The sequence below is a fragment of the Genypterus blacodes genome, unplaced genomic scaffold, assembly GCF_046128005.1.
Source record: "Genypterus blacodes isolate CSIRO-AG114 ecotype Tasmania unplaced genomic scaffold, CSIRO-AGI_Gbla_v1 ptg000129l_1, whole genome shotgun sequence".
Taxonomy (NCBI): Eukaryota; Metazoa; Chordata; class Actinopteri; order Ophidiiformes; family Ophidiidae; genus Genypterus; species Genypterus blacodes.
Window position 1 is genome coordinate 1,089,652 of NW_027466931.1, and position 20,896 is coordinate 1,110,547.

Here is a 20,896-nt window from a genome sequence, read left to right on the forward strand (position 1 = left end):
GCGTTCGTGCATTTATTGAGACAAAACCACTGCATCCGTCACAGCTACACAAGGCTTTGTAGTGTCCTACTTGACGAGTACATTAGCCAAACTCAGCACCATGCATATTCACCAAAAGCGAACAGAACCGCCCGTGAATATTATAGACGACTGAGGAGTGCCTACTTTCAATTTGCTTACTGCAGGAACAGGAGCACAGAAGATGCAGTCTCCATAGCGCTGCACTCTGTCCTCTCACATCAGGACAATAAGGACACATATGCAAGAATGCTGTTCATAGACTTCAGTTCAGCATTTAACACTGGCATCCCCTCTAAGCTGATCAACAAACTTGCAGATCTGGGCTTCACAGCTCCCACCTGCAACTGGTTACTGGACTTCCTGGCCAACAGGCCCCAACATGTTTGGTCAGACCACCACTGCTCTTCCACCCTCACCCTGAACACAGGCGTCCCACCACGCTGTGTGTTGAGCCCGTTCCTCTACTCCCTCTTCACCCACGGCTGCAGACGCAGACCTGGACATGGTTCCAACACCATCATCAAGTTTGCAGACGACACAATGGTGATTGGCCTCATCACAAACAACAATGAGTCAGTCTATAGGGAGGAGGAGCATCGCCTGGCTACGTGGTGTGACGGCAAGAACCTGCTGCTGAACACCATTAAGGCCAACGAGCTCATTGTGGACTTCAGGAAGAATGCTGACACTCATCTACCCATCCACATCAGCGTGTGGTGGAGCGTGTGACCAGCTTTAAATTCTTGGGGATCTGGTCAAGAAGGCTCACCAGCGCCTCTTTTTCCTGAGGACTCTGAGAAAATGACCACCTCTCATCAGAGATCCTGGTGAACTTCTATCACTGCGCGGTCTGCGCGCTTCGAAATTCACGCTGCGATTGAACACAACACTTCTGTTGAGGGGGGGCGGGGGGAGTGCGCGCTTCGAAATCGGCGATCTCCCTGTCTTGTGAACTTTTCCGCCCTAAGGTTGCTCTTGAGGACTGTGGCTGCAACCTGCGACTAGGCCTGCGACTAGGCCCAACATCCCCCCCTCAAAGGGGGGGATGTTGGGCCTACATGGAACATTCCAAGCCTAAGGTCATGTGGTCCCTTTGTTCACAAAAAACTACAGCTCTCTCTCTCTCTCTCTCTCTCTCCTCTCTCTCTCTCTCTCTCTCTCTCTCTCTCTCTCTCTCTCTCTCTCTCTTCTCTCTCTCTCTCTCTCTCTCTCTCTCTCTCTCTCTCTCTCTCTCTCTCTCTCTCTCTCTCCTGTGGTGTCTTCAAAGGCCTGCTATTAATGTCTATTAATCTTGTTTATTATATTCATGGTTGTGTGATTATTCTTTAAACTTGTTATATCATAACAAGAAGTGTCCGGTCTTGTTTGTTTTGAATGTTGTCTGATCAATACTCTGCCACGTTAAGACCTCATTCCTTCTAGATTGATTTTTGAGTGCATAACCAATCCTTAACTTGTTCTGTTTTGATCATTTTAATTGATAATGAATCCTTGAGTGAATCCCCGAGGACTTTAATATGATTTAAGTTATTATTTTCATTTTTAGATAGCGATATTTGATAAAAACCTATTGCACCTACAATACAGTAGAGCAACCACCACTTTATACTTTTCAGCAGTGAGCAATCATAATTCATTTCTAGTTAAGTCTGTTACACATTGTGACAGGCAAGAAATGGAAACATGCTCAAACTAAATGAGACACATCTGAAACCACACAGTCATCAAATTATAGCTGTTCGTGCAAAGCGTAGCGCGTCTCAATGAAACCATGGCAAAGCCTCAGAATAACCACAGCGATCACACGCAGGTCAAAGCAAACTATTTTGGTTGTCACAGGTAGAGTTGCGAGTGTGAGAACATCGGAACAATACAAAGCTGCTGCAGAAGAGTATTCAGAAGTTGATTCTAATGCCAATAAACAGTTTCTCTCCACAGTTGTCGTGGTGATGCTGGTTTTTGTGAAGAAAAGAAAAGCCAAACTCCTTCTTAAACAATTCATTAGTATTGGTTTCTATTTCTCATTTACACCGACTATTGGCAGACTCAAAGACTTGAGACTCAGACTTGCTGACAAACTCTGCAAGATTTGAGACTTTTACGATAATAATGAATAATCTTTTCTTTTCTTACAGTTTTGCAGTTTATAATTCTGTAGATATAAGTTGTACAGAGGAAGTAAATACACAACAAACAGAAGTGTAACAATAAAGAACCATTAAACCTTTTTCTCAATCAAACATCTCAGACTTTCAACATAAATAATGACTAACAGCTCTCAGTAACCATCCGTCAGTCTGCGGATTGGTCACTAGCAGTCCTCTTCCTCCTCCTCTTCCTCCACATACTCTGAGTAACTAACGCTTATTGTTCTTCTTATGTACTGATCAAATACACTTCCAGATCTCATGTTCTTCTATAATCTCAGGCAGTTTGATTTGTATTTCTATCATATAAGATGTATATTATTTGTACTTTAAGGCACTTTTCCCTGTTATCAAATGTTCTACTTCCTTCCGCTGAAGTTAAATGTTCCCATTTTAGTCCATTCCATTTATATGTTCGCTATAGTTTGTAGTCATGGTGAATATCCTCAGGCTTGTCAGACGCCTCTGTGACCTGTGACCTGTAAAACAAATTAAATGTTACACTGAGGTTAAGAAACAGGCAAACATTACGACTGTTAATCATCAAACGATGATACGCAGGTTTGAAACAATACAGATAAAAACAATGAGATTGCACAAAGACAATAATTTATAGATCTTGTTCTGTGTTTTACGGTATTTTTTTAAATTGCAAACCACCTGTGAAAAATTAAGACAATGATAGTACTTCACAAAGGTGAATAATAAATGAAGTGGTTTTTCCCGTTTTGCTCACATATTACTTGACATTAGCCTCCATTTGCTAAGAGTTAATGTAGTCAGATGTATGGACGCAGAATTCCTCTCAGTCTGACCTTCTTGATGCTGGAGTACAGAATGTCCTCATCTGGTGACGGTGGATTTGGGGCTGCTGCAGGGTTTGGTGACACCGGCAAGTTTGAAATTTCTGGTTCTCCTTAAAAAAATACAAACATTCTCAATGTAGCATTTTGGAAAATAAGTAAATATAAAGAAACTACTCCTAAACATCACAGGTTGATGAAATGATGCTCCTCTAGGTGACCCAGAGCAACCCACAACACACAATATCAACTTAACACATCGTTCATTTCAGGGTGAGTAGAAACAGAAAAAGTGGCTTTAACCCATCAAAGTGAGGAAAATATTGTATGTAAATATTTGTGAATAAACAATGGTCCAGTTGTGTCTCAGTTGCACACTAACCATGTAGAGCGTTTTGTGGAGTCTCATTAAAACTTATCGTGGAGTAAACAAAACAAGGCAGGGGTTCATCATCTGAAGGACAGAGACACTTTATGAGCAACACAAAACCGTCACTATTACAATCCTGTAGCAGAATGAACATTGACATTGACAAGTGTCATCTGTGGGAAACGGGGTAAATAAAGGGTCACTTCACATTTTTCTGTTGGTGGTTTTCTCGCCTGGTTCATGTCGAGGCCCAAATTATCAGCAGCATCTGCAGAATGTTAAAAACAGAATGTGAGCGAGAGTATGAGAAACAGAGGTGTTGAATATATCGACACCACAGTGACCACTGCAACTGTCAAACGTGGTGAACAGCTTCAACACTCAGCAAATGCACACAATCTATTCATGTAATGTAATTGCTTATATTCTACTGTTCAGTGAGGGAAGGCAAAAATAATTGTGATAATGTCTATAAACCTTCCTGTCTTTGCAGATGACAGCGTATATACTGGTAGTTGTGTTAACATCATCTACGCCGTCCTCCGCAGAGACTGAAGCAAAACAGGATGCCGATCATCATCCTGCATCTCAAATGATTTGATAGAAATAAAGTATTTGGCTTGCCAAACGTAGAAGAGAATAGAATCAAAGCAAAGATATGAAAGTAAGATGAACCTCTTGTCTCTCTTGTGACGATGGCATACACGGCCAGCGGTGGATCAGCTGCACCAGCCTCTAATGAAAAACCCCAAAAAGTCATTATCCCGTTAATTACCTGAATAATCAACATGTGAGTCAAGTTCTTTAGTCTTGAGTTCTGTACCTCTGTGTTTCCGATAGTGAAGCAGTCCCACAAGCATCAAGAGTGGAGCCACAAGAAAGACAGAGAGTAACATCCACAGGACAGGGGAGTATTGAACTGCTGCATGAATGACATCTGGGGAGGCAGTAGTTGAGTGGGTAGAGCTTCCGCTTAAGAACCGGAGGGTTGCCGGTTCGAGTCCCTGCCGAGGTGCCCCTGAGCAAGGCACCGAACCCTCAAGTGCTCCCCCCTCTGCGAAGGGTGGTAATATAATGTAATGTAACTCGCTTTGGATAAAAGCGTCCGCCAAATGATCGTAATGTAATGTAATGTAATGACACCAACTTTGCGCCCTGTAAAAGTATGAGAGAAAATCCAAACCCATCCTCTTATAGTGCGGCATTAACGTGATAAGTTAACGTCAACATTTGGAAGCACTATCATATCTCACCTCTAACGATCAGTCGACTCTCTGGTGATTCTCCAATTCCAGACATGTTACACTTGTAGAGTCCTTCATCAGACTGGGACACATTTTGGATGGTCATCTCTCCTGTAGGGCTGAACCTGATGGGGACGCCGTCTTTATAGAAATCAGCTGAAATGCTGGAGGGAGTTGTTTTGTGTTGGCAGTGCAATGTTAAAGTTTCTCCTTCATCAATGGGCAGAACTGGACTCACCAGGATCACATCACCACCTGAAGAGAGTGGTTAAGATATTGACAGACATTTTATGTACAATCATGAAAAGAGAGAGAACATAGCTGCAAAAAAATTAAGATGTACATTTGGTTCTCATCTGTATATGGGGGCAATATTCTGTAGAGGCACCATGTCCAATATAAAATTAGGAGTCCTAGAGTAGAGCTCTGGGGAGCCTCACCAGTTATATTAATGAGTGACAAGTTCACATCTTTATACCTGGACACAGATATGGTGGTAAGATCTAAATTATTTAAACAGATTTGGGTAGAGATTTTGATAAATCATAATTATATTTTCAGAAATGGAAACAATAATTTCTTCCCATCCTTAAAATGCCTACCAGTGACAGTGATGTTAATGGTTTTGCTTCTTGTCCCGTTTTTCGTCTCACACCAGTAGTGTCCACTGTCTGAGCCATAAGCTTCTTTAATTATACACCATAATGTAGAATCTCCAGCTTTAGAACACTCATTCAAAACTTTCTTGGCATTCCTCACATGGCTCCATCCAGCCGACCCCACCAAGTCCTCACAGGCAAACGAGACGGACTCATACTCAAAGATCTGCAGTCTGGATGGATCGATACGAGGAAAAACTGCTGAATCACAGAGAGAGGAAGATTTACAGATTAAAATGTTGATTGAAATGTCTTTGACGAAAAGGTTTTTACAATATGTGCAATGTCAATATGTACGTTTCTTCTCTCAATGTTCACATAATAAGCTTTCATAAAATTATGGATAGAATTTGCTAAATGTGACAATATTGAAGTTCAATCGTGAAAATTAAAATCTACACATTTTTACAGACAGAAGATTGAAAGGTTTTGCTCAATTTGGCTTTTGCCTTGGCCAGAAGGATGATGTAACAGTAAATCATTTATCTTTTGGATGAAACAACCACTACTTACCACTTTTCTTAGCCAAACAGTAGTGAACTTGTACAGCAATCACAATCAATGTGTGCATCACTGCAGAGACATATTGAAGATATATTATTTTTTATTTTTTTAAAACAGATGAGCTCAGTCATATTTCTATTGTATATTCAGGTCATCTTTTTTTATATCATTTGTGTCTTATTTATTACTTCAGAAACTCTTGTTCCAATCATATTCCATAGTCAAATTCGACTCAAATCACGAGGAACGCACTACTTTTACGACATAAAAAGACATGCACTATGACTACATATGATGTAGATAATAAGACATTGGACCATTATGCCATTTTATACATAAGAGAGGAAATAATAAAATGTAGCCACTCTTGACATTTGATGGATGTTCTGTGATATATCAAAATTCTAAATTGTCTACTAAAATAATCTTGAATTCTATATAAACACATTCATTTCTGGGATAAGGGATTTAATTATTTATACAGTGTAAAATAAAAAGCAGAAACCAGAGCCTGATACTTACACAGAGTGATAGCTGTGATCTCCATGTTGGTTGTCTGCTGACTGACTGAGCACTGGACAGAATGATAGATAAATATAAATTGACTAAGACCCGCCCCTTCCTGCTTATATGTGGTGCAGATGCATCAGCAGAAGCCAGGCTCTCGTCAATCTGCTTCAAAATCATAAGTTGTTATGGCAACACAGATGTTTTATCCCGTATGTGTTATTGTATTATTTTATATCAGTACACAGGTCACTTGTTAATGCTCAAAGTGAAACAAACTACAGCAACATGTTTATGGTTCCACTGATGCATTGGTGTGCCAGCTTTAGCTGTTTATTATTATTATTAGATTTCAGTCAGTGATTCTGCTCAGTGAATTTTTATTTTCTCTGCTCCCTTCTGTAATCTTTGTTCTTTTTACCAACTTTCTCCTTTGCCCCACTCACAAATCCCAAAATATTACTTGGAAGAAATAATAATAAACATGGTAATAATAGTAACCAGACTATAGATCCAATATGCATCATGCACACTGCAGCAAAAAGGGAAAACTGATTGAAGGACATTATGGTGTGACATTTACACCATCTTCACAGAGAGTTTGAGTTGCTTTACTGAAGGTCCTGTTGATTGTGGTTCAATGGTTCATATGGTTCAATGATAATAAGGATCCGGGTCTGGGCGGGCAATGAATGTTATCCCCATGAATGATTAACCGATTATGGCTGCAGAGTTTCATGAGGAGACAGCAGGTACGTGTTGATTGGATAATGTTTCTACGTCTGCTTCACCTAAAATCTCATTTTAACCACAGTTATGATGAAAGCTTCTGTGTGAGTGTTTAATCAAAGCTACATTCTTTAATGTTGCACAGCGTCTTGCTGTAATCTGTAATCAGTTTGATCACTCTGAGAACTATCAGCTAATATGCTTTATGTTGATTTAATTGAGACTTTGGAATTCCAGTCAGCACTCTCAGGTTAACTTAAACAAATCTGTCACTTTAAAATGCTTCTAAAATGAAATATCAGCTGGTGTAGAGAGATTATAGCCGCTGGTGACGAAAGTGAAAGTATAAATCATTACACACATATGCTCTTTGAAGGAGACCTCATAAATGTTTGGCTTTAATATCTTTCAAACAGGTTTAGAGAGACAAATGTGTTTCTGCTTTGTGCTGATTTCCAGAACTCCAGGATGCTTCACCACTTGCACGAATTGTTCCCAAAAACTCAATTCGGAAGCTTTTGTGTTTTGGTTTTCCATCTTTCCCTCCTTCCTTCATGTAGAGGTAACTTACACACAAACAGTCTCAGGTCAAGTGTTCAGAGCAAACGCTGCCAGATTCAGAAGATTAATAGTTTTTTAATATTCTACAAGTAAAATCCAGGTGGAAATGTTGACTGGCACATGTCACTACAGTCTCACTATCCACTGTGCGTGTAGATGTACATTTTCAGTGTAGCTACTGGACTATTTGATTAGCTGGGTAAAGACAAAAAGCATGAGATCATAGAGACAAGCGGCCAAAATGAGCATGCATGAGCAGCAGGAGGGAGCTCAGAGTAAAACCACTGCATTAAGGGAAAGCAAGCTGAGGTGTTTTAGCAACTAATTAAAACGTTCTAAGGACATCCCACTGGGTGCAGACAGAACATACTTGCAGGATCCTGCTTATGGGATATGATTCTGTTGATAGAACTGTGCTGAGCTGTCCTGGTATATGATTCTAAAAGACAGCAGCCAGCCAATCAGAACGTCCTCTCATACTGAGCCTATTGTTTCTAGGTCAGTCTCAGCTGATTGGTCCACCTCAGCCTATAGTGGCAAAACGTGGCGATGACATCGTTCTGCCGTGTCTTCTGGAAACTGCCACTGATTCAGCTGGTTTGACGTTGGAGTGGACCAAACCAGACATGAGACCCAGATATGTGTTTGTGTGGCGTGAAAAGGAGGAACTTGTGCACATAAAACATCCATCGTATATGGGAAGAGCGTCAATGTTCATTGATGAGCTGAAGCACGGGAACATTTCATTGAAAATTTCCAAAGCAAAACTCTCAGATGAGGGAAGATACAGATGCTTCATACCAACACTGAAAATAGACACTTTTGTTGATCTTGTTGTTGGTGAGTGGCTACACACACCACACACATAATTGTTCAAACTCTCCTTGGCGTACAGCAAGTCCTTTAAATCTATGGGTTGAATTTCTCCATTTCCTCATCATCTTTAGGTGTGGTGTCATCGCCTCTGATCAGGTTATCAGGGATCGATACATCCAGCAGTGCAGTGATGTTAGAGTGTGAATCTGCAGGCTGGTATCCAGAGCCTGAGGTGCTGTGGTTGGACGCTGAGGGAAACATCGTCTCTGCTGGACCTACAGAGACGCTCAGAGGTCCTGATGGTCTCTATACTGTCAGCAGCTCAGTGACTGTGGACAACAAACACGGCAACACATTCACATGTAAACTACAAGAGAACAAAACCAACCAGACCAGAGAGACACAGATACACGTTCCAGGTGAGCAAACATCTCCTCAATGTTCTTTTGCTCATGGACATACTGTAAGTCTGTAACTATTCTATATAGAGAGGTGATCAGTACAGACATGGGATGTAAAATGAGCGGATTAAGGTAGGATGGAGAGTGAGAATCAGCTAATCTGCCCCGTCCTCTTACTACACTCACACTACCTCTGACCAAGAATGGACAGAGTCTATCTAAGCCCTGAACTATACCTGGGTTCGCTAATCACTCTCCTGCAAATAGGAGACTGTGCTATTTTCTTTTCAAGAATTTTGGAGAGGAAGGTAAGATTAGAAATGGGTCTATAGTTGTTTAATGTCTGGGTCTAAATTTTTGTATTTTTTTAAAAGAGGTTTCACAACAGCTGCTTTGAAAACAGCAGGCACAACCTACGTGGAGAGTGATTTTATAATATTTAGCAAAGAGGCCCAAAGCACCTGACAAAGATTAAATTTTAGCGGGAGAGGATCAGGCAAGCAGGTTGCGGGCTTGGAGGAGGCTGCTCATTTAGAAAAAGTGGCCTATGAAGCTGTCTCAAAGAGGTGCAGGACAGAGGGTCCCTCATAGTAGCAACATCAGGATGAACCCGTTTGAATATAAAGACCCACTGAATTGTTGTTTACATGTAAATGTGTTTTTTTCTTTCAGATGATTTCTTCATGGTCCAGTCGTGTCCTGTTGTTTTCATCTGCATTGGTTTGGCTGTTGGCATGTTTGCTCTTCTACTTTCCTTTGTTGTGTGGAAACTCAAAAATCAAAGGAGTAAGTTACAAACTAATCTCATAATCAAAAGCCATTCCATTCAGTCACAAACATTTTACACATCATAATATAAATGATGCAAATCGTGTGCAAATTCACACAGAAACCAAAAAGGAGCACAAGGATGAAATTGATGAAGGAAAGAAGCTCGACTCTGAGGTTCAAAGTCTGACTGGAGGACAAAGTCAGACAGGAAACATAACAATGAAAGACCTGAAGCAGAACAAAACAAAGGACAAACGTGTAAGTTGACATTAATTTATGTAGAAATCTTACTAAATGTACCATTAGTGATCATATTGTACCTTTGATCATCGGTATAATCACTAAGCAATAAGTAAAAGGGTTAGTATATGTTTACATTCAGTGTTCTGCTTCATGTTGCTTATTGTTCATAGGTTTTCAAAACCTTTCCAGCCTAGCAGAGCACTCACTGAGTCTCCATCACCAGCTTTGCACCAACACCTGAAATTGTTTTTTGGAGTTGTCAAAGTCAAATGTTTAGCATCAGTGTTTCCGTTAGCTTCCATATGTCTCTCTGGTGGCCGGTTCGAGTCCCCTGTGGACCAAAAAGTCGGTATTGGCAGGGAGTTGCCAATGCCAAGGTGCCCTTGAGCAAGGCACCCCACCCCAGGCACCCAGCATTGGTGTAACCCTGGCTGCCTGCAGTGCCCCCTCTGGTGCATGTGTTTAGGAGGAGGCATGATTACGTTTGTGTGGAACTTGTTCGTACAACTGCATGAAATATAAAGCGTGTGTTTGAAAGGGGAATTTCTCAAGCTCGAGAAAATAAAGGAATTCTTTCTCATGGGAAGTGAGGAGAAACATGAAAGAAACACCATGAAGCTTTTCTTCCATATGTTTCCGCTGGCATGTCGAGCAGGAAACTTCACTTTAGTTTTACATCTTCTCCATCTGTCCTCCTCTCTCACAGTCAAAGAAGAAGCACCTGGAGGAGCTTCAGAAGAAGACTGAAGCTGAAAACCGTCTAAACCGTCTAAAGGTTCCTCTCTTTACATTTGTATTTCTGCTCTGTTAGCTCAGGTGTTACTTCATTTCTCCCTCTTTGCATGTTCTCCACCATATGTATGATTTCATTTGTTTTCCAGCCACTAATGTTTGTTTTCAGTTTCTTCTTTTGGTCTTTTTTCTTATCACCTGTTATTTTTACTTTATCTTCAGTTTATTGCACATTCAAAACAGAAATGCAACTTGTTGAGTGAAGTTATTCCATGTTGGTTAATGAATGTCAGCAGATGACAACAATGAAGTCAGACATGGAACAAAAAGAGAGAGAGATGACAAAAATGAAGTCAGACATGGAACAAAAAGAGAAAGGGATGACTGAATTGGAATCCAACATGAATCATCTGAAGGAGGAGAATCGAAAACTGCAGCAGTAAGTATAAATGTTCTAAATTATTGTCTTTTTTGATGAGTTTGAAATACAGTATAAACCACTCACTAAAGAGATCACTAAAATTAGAAGAAAAAAAAGGAAAAGGCTGATGAAGTGAACTTCAAGCTTCCCCGAAATACAAACCACTGGGTGGCACTGTAGCACCGGCAACTGGATAGGGCGGGGCTAGGGCTCTACACTGGACCAGAACTTCACCAATAAAGGTCACATTTACACAAACACTGACATGAAAGCACAAAACACCTAAAGGAAACTTTTTGTAACGACACATTTGAGGTGAAGGTAGTTTCAGTCTTTGCTGCTAAATCAAGTTGCACTGAATCAATCTTCAGTAGTTCAGAGTTCTTACTTCAGCTCTTGAGTGCTAATTGTGGTTCCATTGCTGTCTGTCACTCAGCTCTCCACCCAGCAGGGTCACTGTGACCTCTGATCACAGTCACAGTGACCTCCTCCTCTCTAACACTTCTGACTCTATCACCTTCATCCCAGCCCTAACTGGACTGCAGGCATCATCACTGTGGACGAGGTCGACCTGAAAGGCGAATATGTTCGTCTCAGGAACATTTCTGCTGAGGTAATGCAGTGATGAGTATTTGAGCTCTTACTGATATATTAGTTATTGATTAAATTCATCCATTCCCAAAATCGCTGTTAGCTTGGAGGGGCAAAGCATGCCCACTGCGAGGAAAGCTGTTCCTCGCCATGATGAATAAACACAGATAATTCAGTTTATTCTATGCAATCTATAGGTAGCAATAGTAGTAGCATAGCAAAGCATTCAAAAAGCAAAAATGTTTATATACATTTTAGTACAGTATATATTTATATCTATATTATTCATGTTTTTTTGTTTGCTTTCTATGCTTTAAGTAACTATCTGGTGAGCCAATTGCAACATTATATTGTTCAAATGTACACTATATATATAGATTGAATGACAAAAAACTAAGTTTAAAAGATATATTTATACTCTCATTACTTCTGATCACAGAGTAAATGACCTCCATGGTTTGAAGATTCCATGCTGGTGTTTCCAAACATCTCCTGTCTCTCCACATTCTCACTCTCCTCTGGTCTCATAGACTGATTTGTCATCCATTCTTCATCTCTTCCTCTCTCTTATCCATTTTTGATCACGCAGGAAAAACAGTTGCGTAACTGTCAGATGATGATCCAGATTGATTGCAACAATTTCATCACGTACAGGTTTTATAAGCAGCCCGCTCTCAAGCCTGGATGCAGCGTCACTGTGAGTGTTACTCGATAGCTCAATGTGTTTGTTGCATCTTTCGATTTTACCGAACCTTTTGCTCAACTCGTTCTTTCCATTTATATTCCTTCATTCAGCATGAAAACCTGAACAGGAATGTTGATTTAAGTTTGTGACCTTTGACTTTAACAGATTTGGGCTTCATATTCTGGATGCCAGAAAGCTGGAGACCTGGTGTGGAGCCATTATGGTGCCTGGACCTATAAGAGCTCTATAAAGGTCATCATCAAGAGTGCAACTGGAGAGGTCTGACATCACGTGACACCAACCATTACATCATCAGTCTGAGCTGTCACATGAGATGTGTAACTAATCTGAATGTTTGTTTGCTTTTGTTTTCCACCAGGAAATGGCCATGAGGGAACAACAGATAATAGATCCATAATGCTGAATGCTGCTTAAAATACTAAAAATGATGAGTGTGTTTTTACTGATGTTATTTTAATTTGTCAGTGCCTCGAATGCTTTCTGTCTGTTTTTATGGTAATACTGAATGAAAATGTACAAAATTAACGATTTTACAGTTTATTACTCAGTTGATAAAGTTGCACAGTGGAAGTAGAGTGAAACCTCCTCTCTTTTTCTCATCAGTTAATCTTGAATTGACTCTTGGAAGAAGGATTTGATTTTCTCCAAACTGTATTCTTTAGATTTCCAGTCTAACATCTCACATTCATCCTCTGACCCCACTTCCCTCTGTTCATCAGCCATTTTTCCTTTTCCTTTCTTAGCTGCTCTAGTCTTCTTGTGATACATTTCCACAGTTAAAGATTAAGATTAAGTTTTTATTCATCATGTTGCAGCAATTCACACACAAATTACATGCAATTGAAATTTATCTTGCACCCCCTCTTACATATCACACACACAAACACATGCATTTCAGAGGGGGTGCAGGGCAGCCATTTTTTCGGCGGTCATGTAGTAGGTGGGGGCTTGGTGCCTTGCTCATGTGCACCTTGGCAGTGCTCTGGAGGTAAACTGGCAACTCACCAGCTACCAGTCTGCTTGCTTGGTCCACACAGGGGATTCGAACCGGCGACGCTCCGTTTCCCAGCTGGCGACCCAGCAGACTGAGCTACTGCTGGTTCTGTGATCCTGGAGAGTCCTGTGTTTCCTGTGATAGAGGGAGACTCTTGGTCGGAGCAGCAGTCATAGTAGCTATTTTCTCAATTCTTGCAAATGCTTACAGCATATTATGGTATTCATGATAGTGGTGACGTGGTGATTATCATCTAGCTATTCTATTCCAGCACAAGGTTCAGATTCAGATCCTGCTCCAGCTCACTTCTTCAAGATCAAGATTTTCCCATAATTGCTCATTGCTATGTTAAACGTGTTCTTTAATAAAGATTTATTTAAACAGAAGCCACGGCCACAGCAAATTATATAAAAAAAACAAAGATAAAACATTTGTCTAGCTTGATCAAAACATGCTATGTGACAAAAATGATACAGGAAACATTTTGGAGAAGAAAAACAAAATGCAGTGATTACAAATGGGTGTGGTGCGCTTCTTACAACAAAATGTTATGGATTCTTGATCAGGCTCATTGGAATCAGGCAGTAATGTTTGGAGATCTGCTGCTAGTGGTCGATTTGACCGCTGCACTCGTCAATCATTTCCTCCACTGCCTCCACACGTTTCTCCATTTTTAGGAGCTGGAGCTCCATTTCTGCTCTCCACTGGGTCAGGATGTTTTTTTCTCTGCTCAGCTCTTGTTTGCGCTTTAATAAATCCTGTGCTGTGTCCATTCTATTCTCCCTTATTCTCTCTGTAATTTCACTTTCCACTGACTCAAGGTTAGTCTTGTTCTCTTCCACCTGGCGCTCTCTCTCCTCCAGTTCACGTGAGATGTGATCTCTATCTCTTATGAGGGTAGATTTAAGCTCTTTCAGTCTAGAATTTAGACCTGTCGTCTCATCTGAACCCGGCTGTCTTTTGCCTGAAGAAAAAGAAGCACAACATAGAGGTAAATAAAATTATATTTATATTTTCTAACAACACATATTCATTCATTTTAATTCATTTCTGAAACATAACCCATTTGAGGAAGGACATGATTACATTTAGACAGGCAGACAGACAGATGTCAGTTACATGGTGAAAGAAAATGGAAAACCAAGGATTGTACACTGAAATGCATCACTGTGTACATACTGCATATGACAGTGATGTGCTACTTACGCTTGCATATGCACACACAGCCAGCCACCAAGCCAGCAACGCCCACACACACGCCAACAATCAAATAAATCTCACCAGCTGAAATGATAAAGCACACAGCAGCACCTGTAAGACACTTTCTACAAGTTAACACAGATGATTCATTTGTGTGAAGTTGCTGGTAGTTACTTCCTATAAGGATGTTTTATTTTCACCTGTGTTGGTTTGTCAGCTGTTTATTGAAAAATCTGTGAAGAAGAGATCTTCACAGATCAGTCTGGCCTGATAGTGGCGCTGTAATATTCACTTTTACATTTTGGTCTACTGCATTTGAACCATTAATCTAAAGCGTTTTCCCTGGATTCCTTGGGGCTTTCGACATCGACCCATACAGTATAGGTTCATTTCCACCCAACTAGATTTTCCACCATTCTGATTTTTGGGTCAGTTGTCACAATATTTGAACCAAGATTGATTTAAACGTTCTTTCTGTTTTTACATAATTTGCCGCCAAATACAAGTGGGAGAGGCTTTTCCTCAAAAAGTGGAGATGGACACTGATTATGACAAAAAATAAACATCAATCAACCTGATGGTGGCGTTTCAACAACAGGAGTTTACTCAATAACAGAGCAATGACTGGACTATAACATTTTACTGTGTGGAGGGACGATCATCAATAACCTGATAAATGCCATACAGACAGAGCCATTAGTGAAAGGCTGAAAGAATGACAGACAAATGAGAATCAACTATTTCCAAGAATCCTTTAGTATCATGCAGGTAAATCAGAAAAGAGAGGCCATGATGCTGCTAAACAGTGTGTCTCTGTGTGTTATGTATGTGCATTTCCTGTCCTCACTTGATAACATGTTGCCTTTGAGGGGAACAATACCAGGATTCTGAAAAAATAAATAAAACACCACAAATTAGTGATAGCTCAACTCAAAACTCTTCAGACAATGAAATGCTACGAACTTTATATACGATTGTTTATATCATTGTTTTAATCGCATGTAAAGGAGTATAGGAACTCACACATATGTCACTTTGATAACCAGTTAAAACTAAGAATCTGTTGCTTTCAGTAAAGAACACGTACCTGCTGCGTGTGTGTGTGTGTGATTGTCGGCTCACCTCAGTGAAAATGAAAGCACTGATTAAGAGTCCAAAGTCCTCAAATAAAATAGTTTACTATCAGATCATTATCATTATTTGATTCTCTTAATGTTTAACTGAGACGCTCTGAATTTCCTGTCAGGATTTACACACTGTTGATATTTGATAACTAAACTAAACTAAACTAAACTAAACTAAACTAAACTAAACTAAACTAGTATTGGTGTGTTATGTTGCTCATGTTTTAATTAACTTTCTATGCATTTGTCTTTGAAGCTGTTGAAGCAGAACATACACTGCAACAATAAACACTGTGTTGTGTCACCGTGGCAACCAAGTTCAGGGATGTTTTACTGATTTACTGACTGCAGAGGGCAGCACCTGAGCCACGGTGAGAATATGTGTGTGTGTGTGTGTGTGTGTGTGTGTGTGTGCGTGTGCGGGTTTCCCTTATTCTGCTTCTCTTAGACTCCACCCACTGCTGATGGCCTGAACTTGATTGAAAAATTTGCAGAAGTACAACTCAAATACCTGACATCTACTCCACAAAAAGGCAGCACAGGAAGAGGAAGAGGAAGGTCTGATCTGCTTTATATTTAAATCACCCAGCATGTTCAGTCAGCAGCCAGACAGCATGGAGGTCACAGCTCGCTGCATCGCCCTGTGTGAGTACCATTATTACAATTATTAGACATTTCAATGCCATGGCCGAGTGTTAGGGCCAGAACAAAGACAGAATATTTAGCGGAAAAGTCTAAATGTTATGAGAATAAAGATTTAATGTAGCCTCCTGAGAATTCAAAGAAAACTCTTGAGCTGTTTTGATGTAGCGAATACTAATCTTAGTTTTAGTCAAATACTTTATAGTAGCTTAAGCAATTCAATTCCTCTGCTCTCTCTTGTTTGCTCAAACACAATTCTCAAATAAATGTTCACAACATTGTATGTTTGTAACTTTGTACTGCATTGACATGTTACACATCAAGTGTATCTACTGTACATGTGGAATGTTTTATTTTTTTTAGATCCTTACTGTTTCTCATGAATAATTAGTTTAATGCAATCAAACATGTGACCTCACTATTTATGCACCAAATGAAACATCAATCCACCTGACATAACTTTGGAACCAGGCCCGGTAGAATCATCTGCCAGTATATCTGAGATGTCGTCTGTGTTTGTCTCATGCAGTTGGAAACATCTGAAGTAAGAGCTCAGGAACTGCAACAGCTGCAACAGCTGCAACACAAAGAGAGATGATGTCCAACATGGCACAAAAAGAGAGAGAGATGATTGTAATGGAAGCCAACTTGAATCATCTGAAGGAGGAGAACAAAAAGCTGCAGGAGGAATTTCAAAGATGATGAATTATTATTGCCTTTTTTAATGATAATCACCAAAATTAGAAGGAAAATATCAGAAAATGGAATCCGACTTCAAGTTTCTCTAAAACAAAGACCCAGACTGCCAGAGGAGTACTGGCAAATAGAAGTTATATTGGAGCGCCCCCCGGTGGGAGGAGTCATGTAAAGTCTTTAAGCCATTAAAGGCTTTACATGAGTGAAAGAGAAAGATTTTAAAAAACAGCTTTTCAAAAATGTACAACTTACAGCTTATCAATGAAAATTAAATAATATGAATATCATTGAGATATCATGATGATTGACACTGTGACCTATGCCAAACATTAGCTCCTCCTCAAATGAAGACAGAGACAGAACACACAAAAATCAAGTCGGTCAGCATGGAGGCAAGAGGCAGGTCTCAGCTCTCCTCCTCGTACTCTGTATCTGGTAGGTATATCATTCCAATTTTATTTCGTTAACAAGTATATGATCAAGTACTTTTGAGTATTTTAGTCTAAATGAAGGTTATTTGAATGATATTTGGATATTGCGTTGGTGTTGTATTACTTTTACTCCAGTCAGTGATCTTCCCGTGATGAGGCAGCATTGGTCAAATGATGACCTACGCCCTCTGAGGTCATTTGGGATATAAAAGGCCGCCAAGAACTTATCAACTGATTCATTCTCTCCAGGGGACGTCAGGCTGCTTTTGGGGACACATTAATTTTTCTCCTAGATGAAAGACCCCAGATCGGTATGTAACGGGGGTGGCTGACCAGCTGTACTCTCTGACCAGGCCGGCAGCACATCCGTCACTCCTAGTTACCTCTGCGTTGTGTTCATTTGGTGTTGGTGAAGAAATGACCGGACCACAGACAGCTACTGGTCTTTCTTTAATGCTGATAATTGTCTCCCTGTACAAATAAAATAAAATAAATGTAACATGCGGTCTCCCAGACCCGAGTCATCAGCCCTCTTCTCAGTAACGTGGTGCGAACTGACACACCTGCACTTGTTACGTGCCTCTAAGGACACAAAGTAAGTACATTACATTACATTACGATCATTTAGCAGACGCTTTTATCCGACTTACAATAAGTGTGTTCAACAAAGGTAGATAGAAGAACTTCAGGTCACAAGAAATCATAAGTGCATTTCCTTCCTAAACCAACAGCTAAGAGCATAACTAGAGCTAGAGTAGAAGTGCAATAAGTTAGGTACTATGATGAATGAGAAAAAGGGACAAATTAGAAATGAAAGAAAAAAGGACAAATTAGAAATGAAAGATTGGAAAACAAGAGCATCAGAAGAGCTAGGATAGAGTAGGTGATGTCCTAAGAGGGAGGATCCGGGTAGTGTTTCTTGAAGAGATGGGTCTTCAGCCTGCGGCGAAAGATGGGCAGCGACTCCGCTGCCCTGACATCAGTTGGGAGATCATTCCACCACTGAGGTGCCAGAACAGAGAAAAGCCGTGACCGCATCGATCGCAAGCAGGGGCCGCTGAGCGCTGGGGCAGCCAGTCGCCTGGAGGCAGCAGAGCGAAGTGGTCGGCCAGGGGTGTAGGGCTTGACCATAGCCTGGAGCTGTTCCTTTCACTGCCCTGTAGGCTAACACCAGAGTCTTAAACTGGATGCGAGCAGCTACGGGGAGCCAGTGTAGAGAACGGAGAAGGCAAGTTGTGTGGGAGAACTTGGGAAGGTTGAACACCAGACGAGCAGCAGCTTTCTGGACGAGCTCCAGAGGTCTGATGGCGGAAGCCGGGGCGCCAGCAAGGAGGGAGTTGCAGTAGTCCAGGCGGGAGATGACAAGAGCCTGGATCAGCACCTGCGCTGCCTTGTCGGTGAGGAAGGGACGAATCCTCCGGATGTTGTAGAGGAGGAATCTGCAGGAACGCGTCACCGAAGCGATGTTTGCCGAGAACGACAGTTGGTCGTCCAGGGTCACACCCAGATTCCTCGCGGTCCGAGTAGACGTCACCACGGAGTCATCTATGGTGATGGCCAGGTCTCGGTGCGGGCAGCCCTTCCCCGGGAGAAACACCGTCTCAGTCTTGTCCAGGTTGAGCTTCAGGTGGTGCTTCGACATCCACCCCGAGATGTCTGCCAGGCAAGCAGCGATGCGCGTCTCCACTTGGGTGTCAGAAGGAGGAAACGACAGAATCAGCTGGGTGTCATCAGCATAGCAGTGGTAGGAGAAGTTATGGGAGTGGATAACCGAACCAAGAGATGTTGTGTAGAGGGAGAAAAGAAGAGGGCCCAAGACCGAACCTTGCGGAACCCCAGTGGTGAGCCTACGTGGCTTCGAAACAGAACCTCTCAGTGTTACCTGGTAGGAGCGACCTGTCAGGTAGGACGCGAACATGGAGAGCGCGGAGCCAGAGACACCCATTCCCTCAAGGGTAGAGAGAAGGATCTGGTGGTTCACCGTGTCGAATGCTGCAGACAGGTCCAGGAGAATCAGGACAGAGGAGAGAGAGTTCGCTCTAGCAGTTTGGAGTGACTCGGTCACTGCCAGGAGGGCCGTCTCGGTCGAGTGGCCCACCTTGAAGCCGGACTGGTGGGGGTCCAAGAGGTTGTTTTGGTGGAGGTACAGGGATTGATGTCTGAAGGGTCAATAATTGGTTTCTTTAGAAGCGGAGTGACTCTAGTAGGTAAATAAATGAAATGAAATGTAGAAATGTAGAAATGAACAATGCACTCGACCACACATGAACTACAAAATGCAGAACACAACCAGCATTACTACTGAAAACAATGAACAACACATACCTGTACAAATGATATAAAATAAATGTAACATTCGGTCTCCCAAATGCGAGTCATCAGCCCTTCTCTCATATGGCGCAAACTGAGAGTGGCGCAGCATTGACATCGTCAAACCGAGAACTCTTCAAGTAACAGTACAGGTATGAACACTTCAAATTAAATCAAACACATTTAAAGATGAACAATACAACAACCAGACATACCAAAACGCCTCAGTCCCTCTCCCCCTCGGGCCACACCTCAGCTACTCAGGCGTCCCCTAGGTATCGGCCTTCCAGGATGCCGCCTTCACGGCGAAAGGGAAGTAACTGTGCCCCATAGCGTGATGAAATGAGTGAGCATCGGTTCTCCTCATCTGAAGAGTCAGATGGGTACAAGTGGGAGCATGCCTCAGGCCTGCGCATGCGGCAGCTCGACTCCCTTGCCACGAGTGTTTTGATCCCACAAACAAGGATGCTAATGTTAACGATTATCTTCGTGAAATTGAACACTGCCTTGTTTATTTGCCTCATGTCACTTCACGTGAGAAACTGAAGCCCATCGAGAAAACAGCTTCCAGTAGCGTTCGTGCATTTATTGAGACAAAACCATCTCGCATCCGTCACAGCTACCCAAGGCTTTGTAGTGTCCTACTTGACGAGTACATTAGCCAAACTCAGCACCATGCATATTCACCAAAAGCGAACAGAACCGCCCGTGAATATTACAGACGACTGAGGAGTGCCTACTTTCAATTTGCTTAATGCAGGAACAGGAGCACAGAAGATGCAGTCTCCATAGCGCTGCACTCTGTCCTCTCACATCAGGACAATAAGGACACATATGCAAGAATGCTGTTCATAGACTTCAGTTCAGCATTTAACACTGGCATCCCCTCTAAGCTGATCAACAAACTTGCAGATCTGGGCTTCACAGCTCCGACCTGCAACTGGTTACTGGACTTCCTGGCCAACAGGCCCCAACATGTTTGGTCAGACCACCACTGCTCTTCCACCCTCACCCTGAACACAGGCGTCCCACCACGCTGTGTGTTGAGCCCGTTCCTCTACTCCCTCTTCACCCACGGCTGCAGACGCAGACCTGGACATGGTTCCAACACCATCATCAAGTTTGCAGATGACGCAATGGTGATTGGCCTCATCACAAACAACCATGAGTCAGCCTATAGGGAGGAGGAGCATCGCCTGGCTACGTGGTGTGACGGCAAGAACCTGCTGCTGAACACCATTAAGGCCAAGGAGCTCATTGTGGACTTCAGGAA

The 20,896-nt window shown here is 41.7% G+C and overlaps 3 protein-coding genes across 4 annotated transcripts in view; 2 read left to right on the plus strand and 1 right to left on the minus strand.

The window, feature by feature from the left end:
- Nucleotides 1-20,896, plus strand: part of LOC143010559 (butyrophilin subfamily 1 member A1-like) — a 95,477-nt gene that overhangs the window by 13,078 nt on the left and 61,503 nt on the right. Inside the window, exon 8 of the mRNA XM_076162936.1 lies at nucleotides 10,847-10,947. Within this exon, the coding sequence (XP_076019051.1) occupies nucleotides 10,847-10,947 (101 nt within the window). The remainder of the gene's footprint in view (nucleotides 1-10,846; nucleotides 10,948-20,896) is intronic.
- Nucleotides 4,584-6,304, minus strand: LOC143010726 (low affinity immunoglobulin gamma Fc region receptor III-like). 2 transcript variants are annotated; one of them, XM_076163232.1, is made up of 4 exons: nucleotides 6,271-6,304; nucleotides 5,758-5,817; nucleotides 5,188-5,442; nucleotides 4,584-4,840 (listed from the first exon to the last, which is right to left on the minus strand). In XM_076163232.1, the coding sequence occupies exons 1-4, from the start codon at nucleotides 6,293-6,295 to the stop codon at nucleotides 4,584-4,586; spliced, it is 597 nt and encodes a 198-aa protein (XP_076019347.1). In that variant the 5' UTR covers nucleotides 6,296-6,304. The 2 variants fall into 2 exon arrangements, with proteins under 2 accessions (XP_076019347.1, XP_076019346.1); XM_076163231.1 differs by having other exon boundaries at nucleotides 5,188-5,445.
- Nucleotides 6,971-20,896, plus strand: part of LOC143010561 (uncharacterized) — a 52,597-nt gene continuing 38,671 nt past the window's right edge. Inside the window, exons 1-6 of the mRNA XM_076162939.1 lie at nucleotides 6,971-7,007; nucleotides 7,444-7,546; nucleotides 8,044-8,385; nucleotides 8,493-8,780; nucleotides 9,435-9,548; nucleotides 9,652-9,791. Of these exons, the coding sequence (XP_076019054.1) occupies nucleotides 6,993-7,007; nucleotides 7,444-7,546; nucleotides 8,044-8,385; nucleotides 8,493-8,780; nucleotides 9,435-9,548; nucleotides 9,652-9,791 (1,002 nt within the window). The 5' untranslated portion in view covers nucleotides 6,971-6,992. The remainder of the gene's footprint in view (nucleotides 7,008-7,443; nucleotides 7,547-8,043; nucleotides 8,386-8,492; nucleotides 8,781-9,434; nucleotides 9,549-9,651; nucleotides 9,792-20,896) is intronic.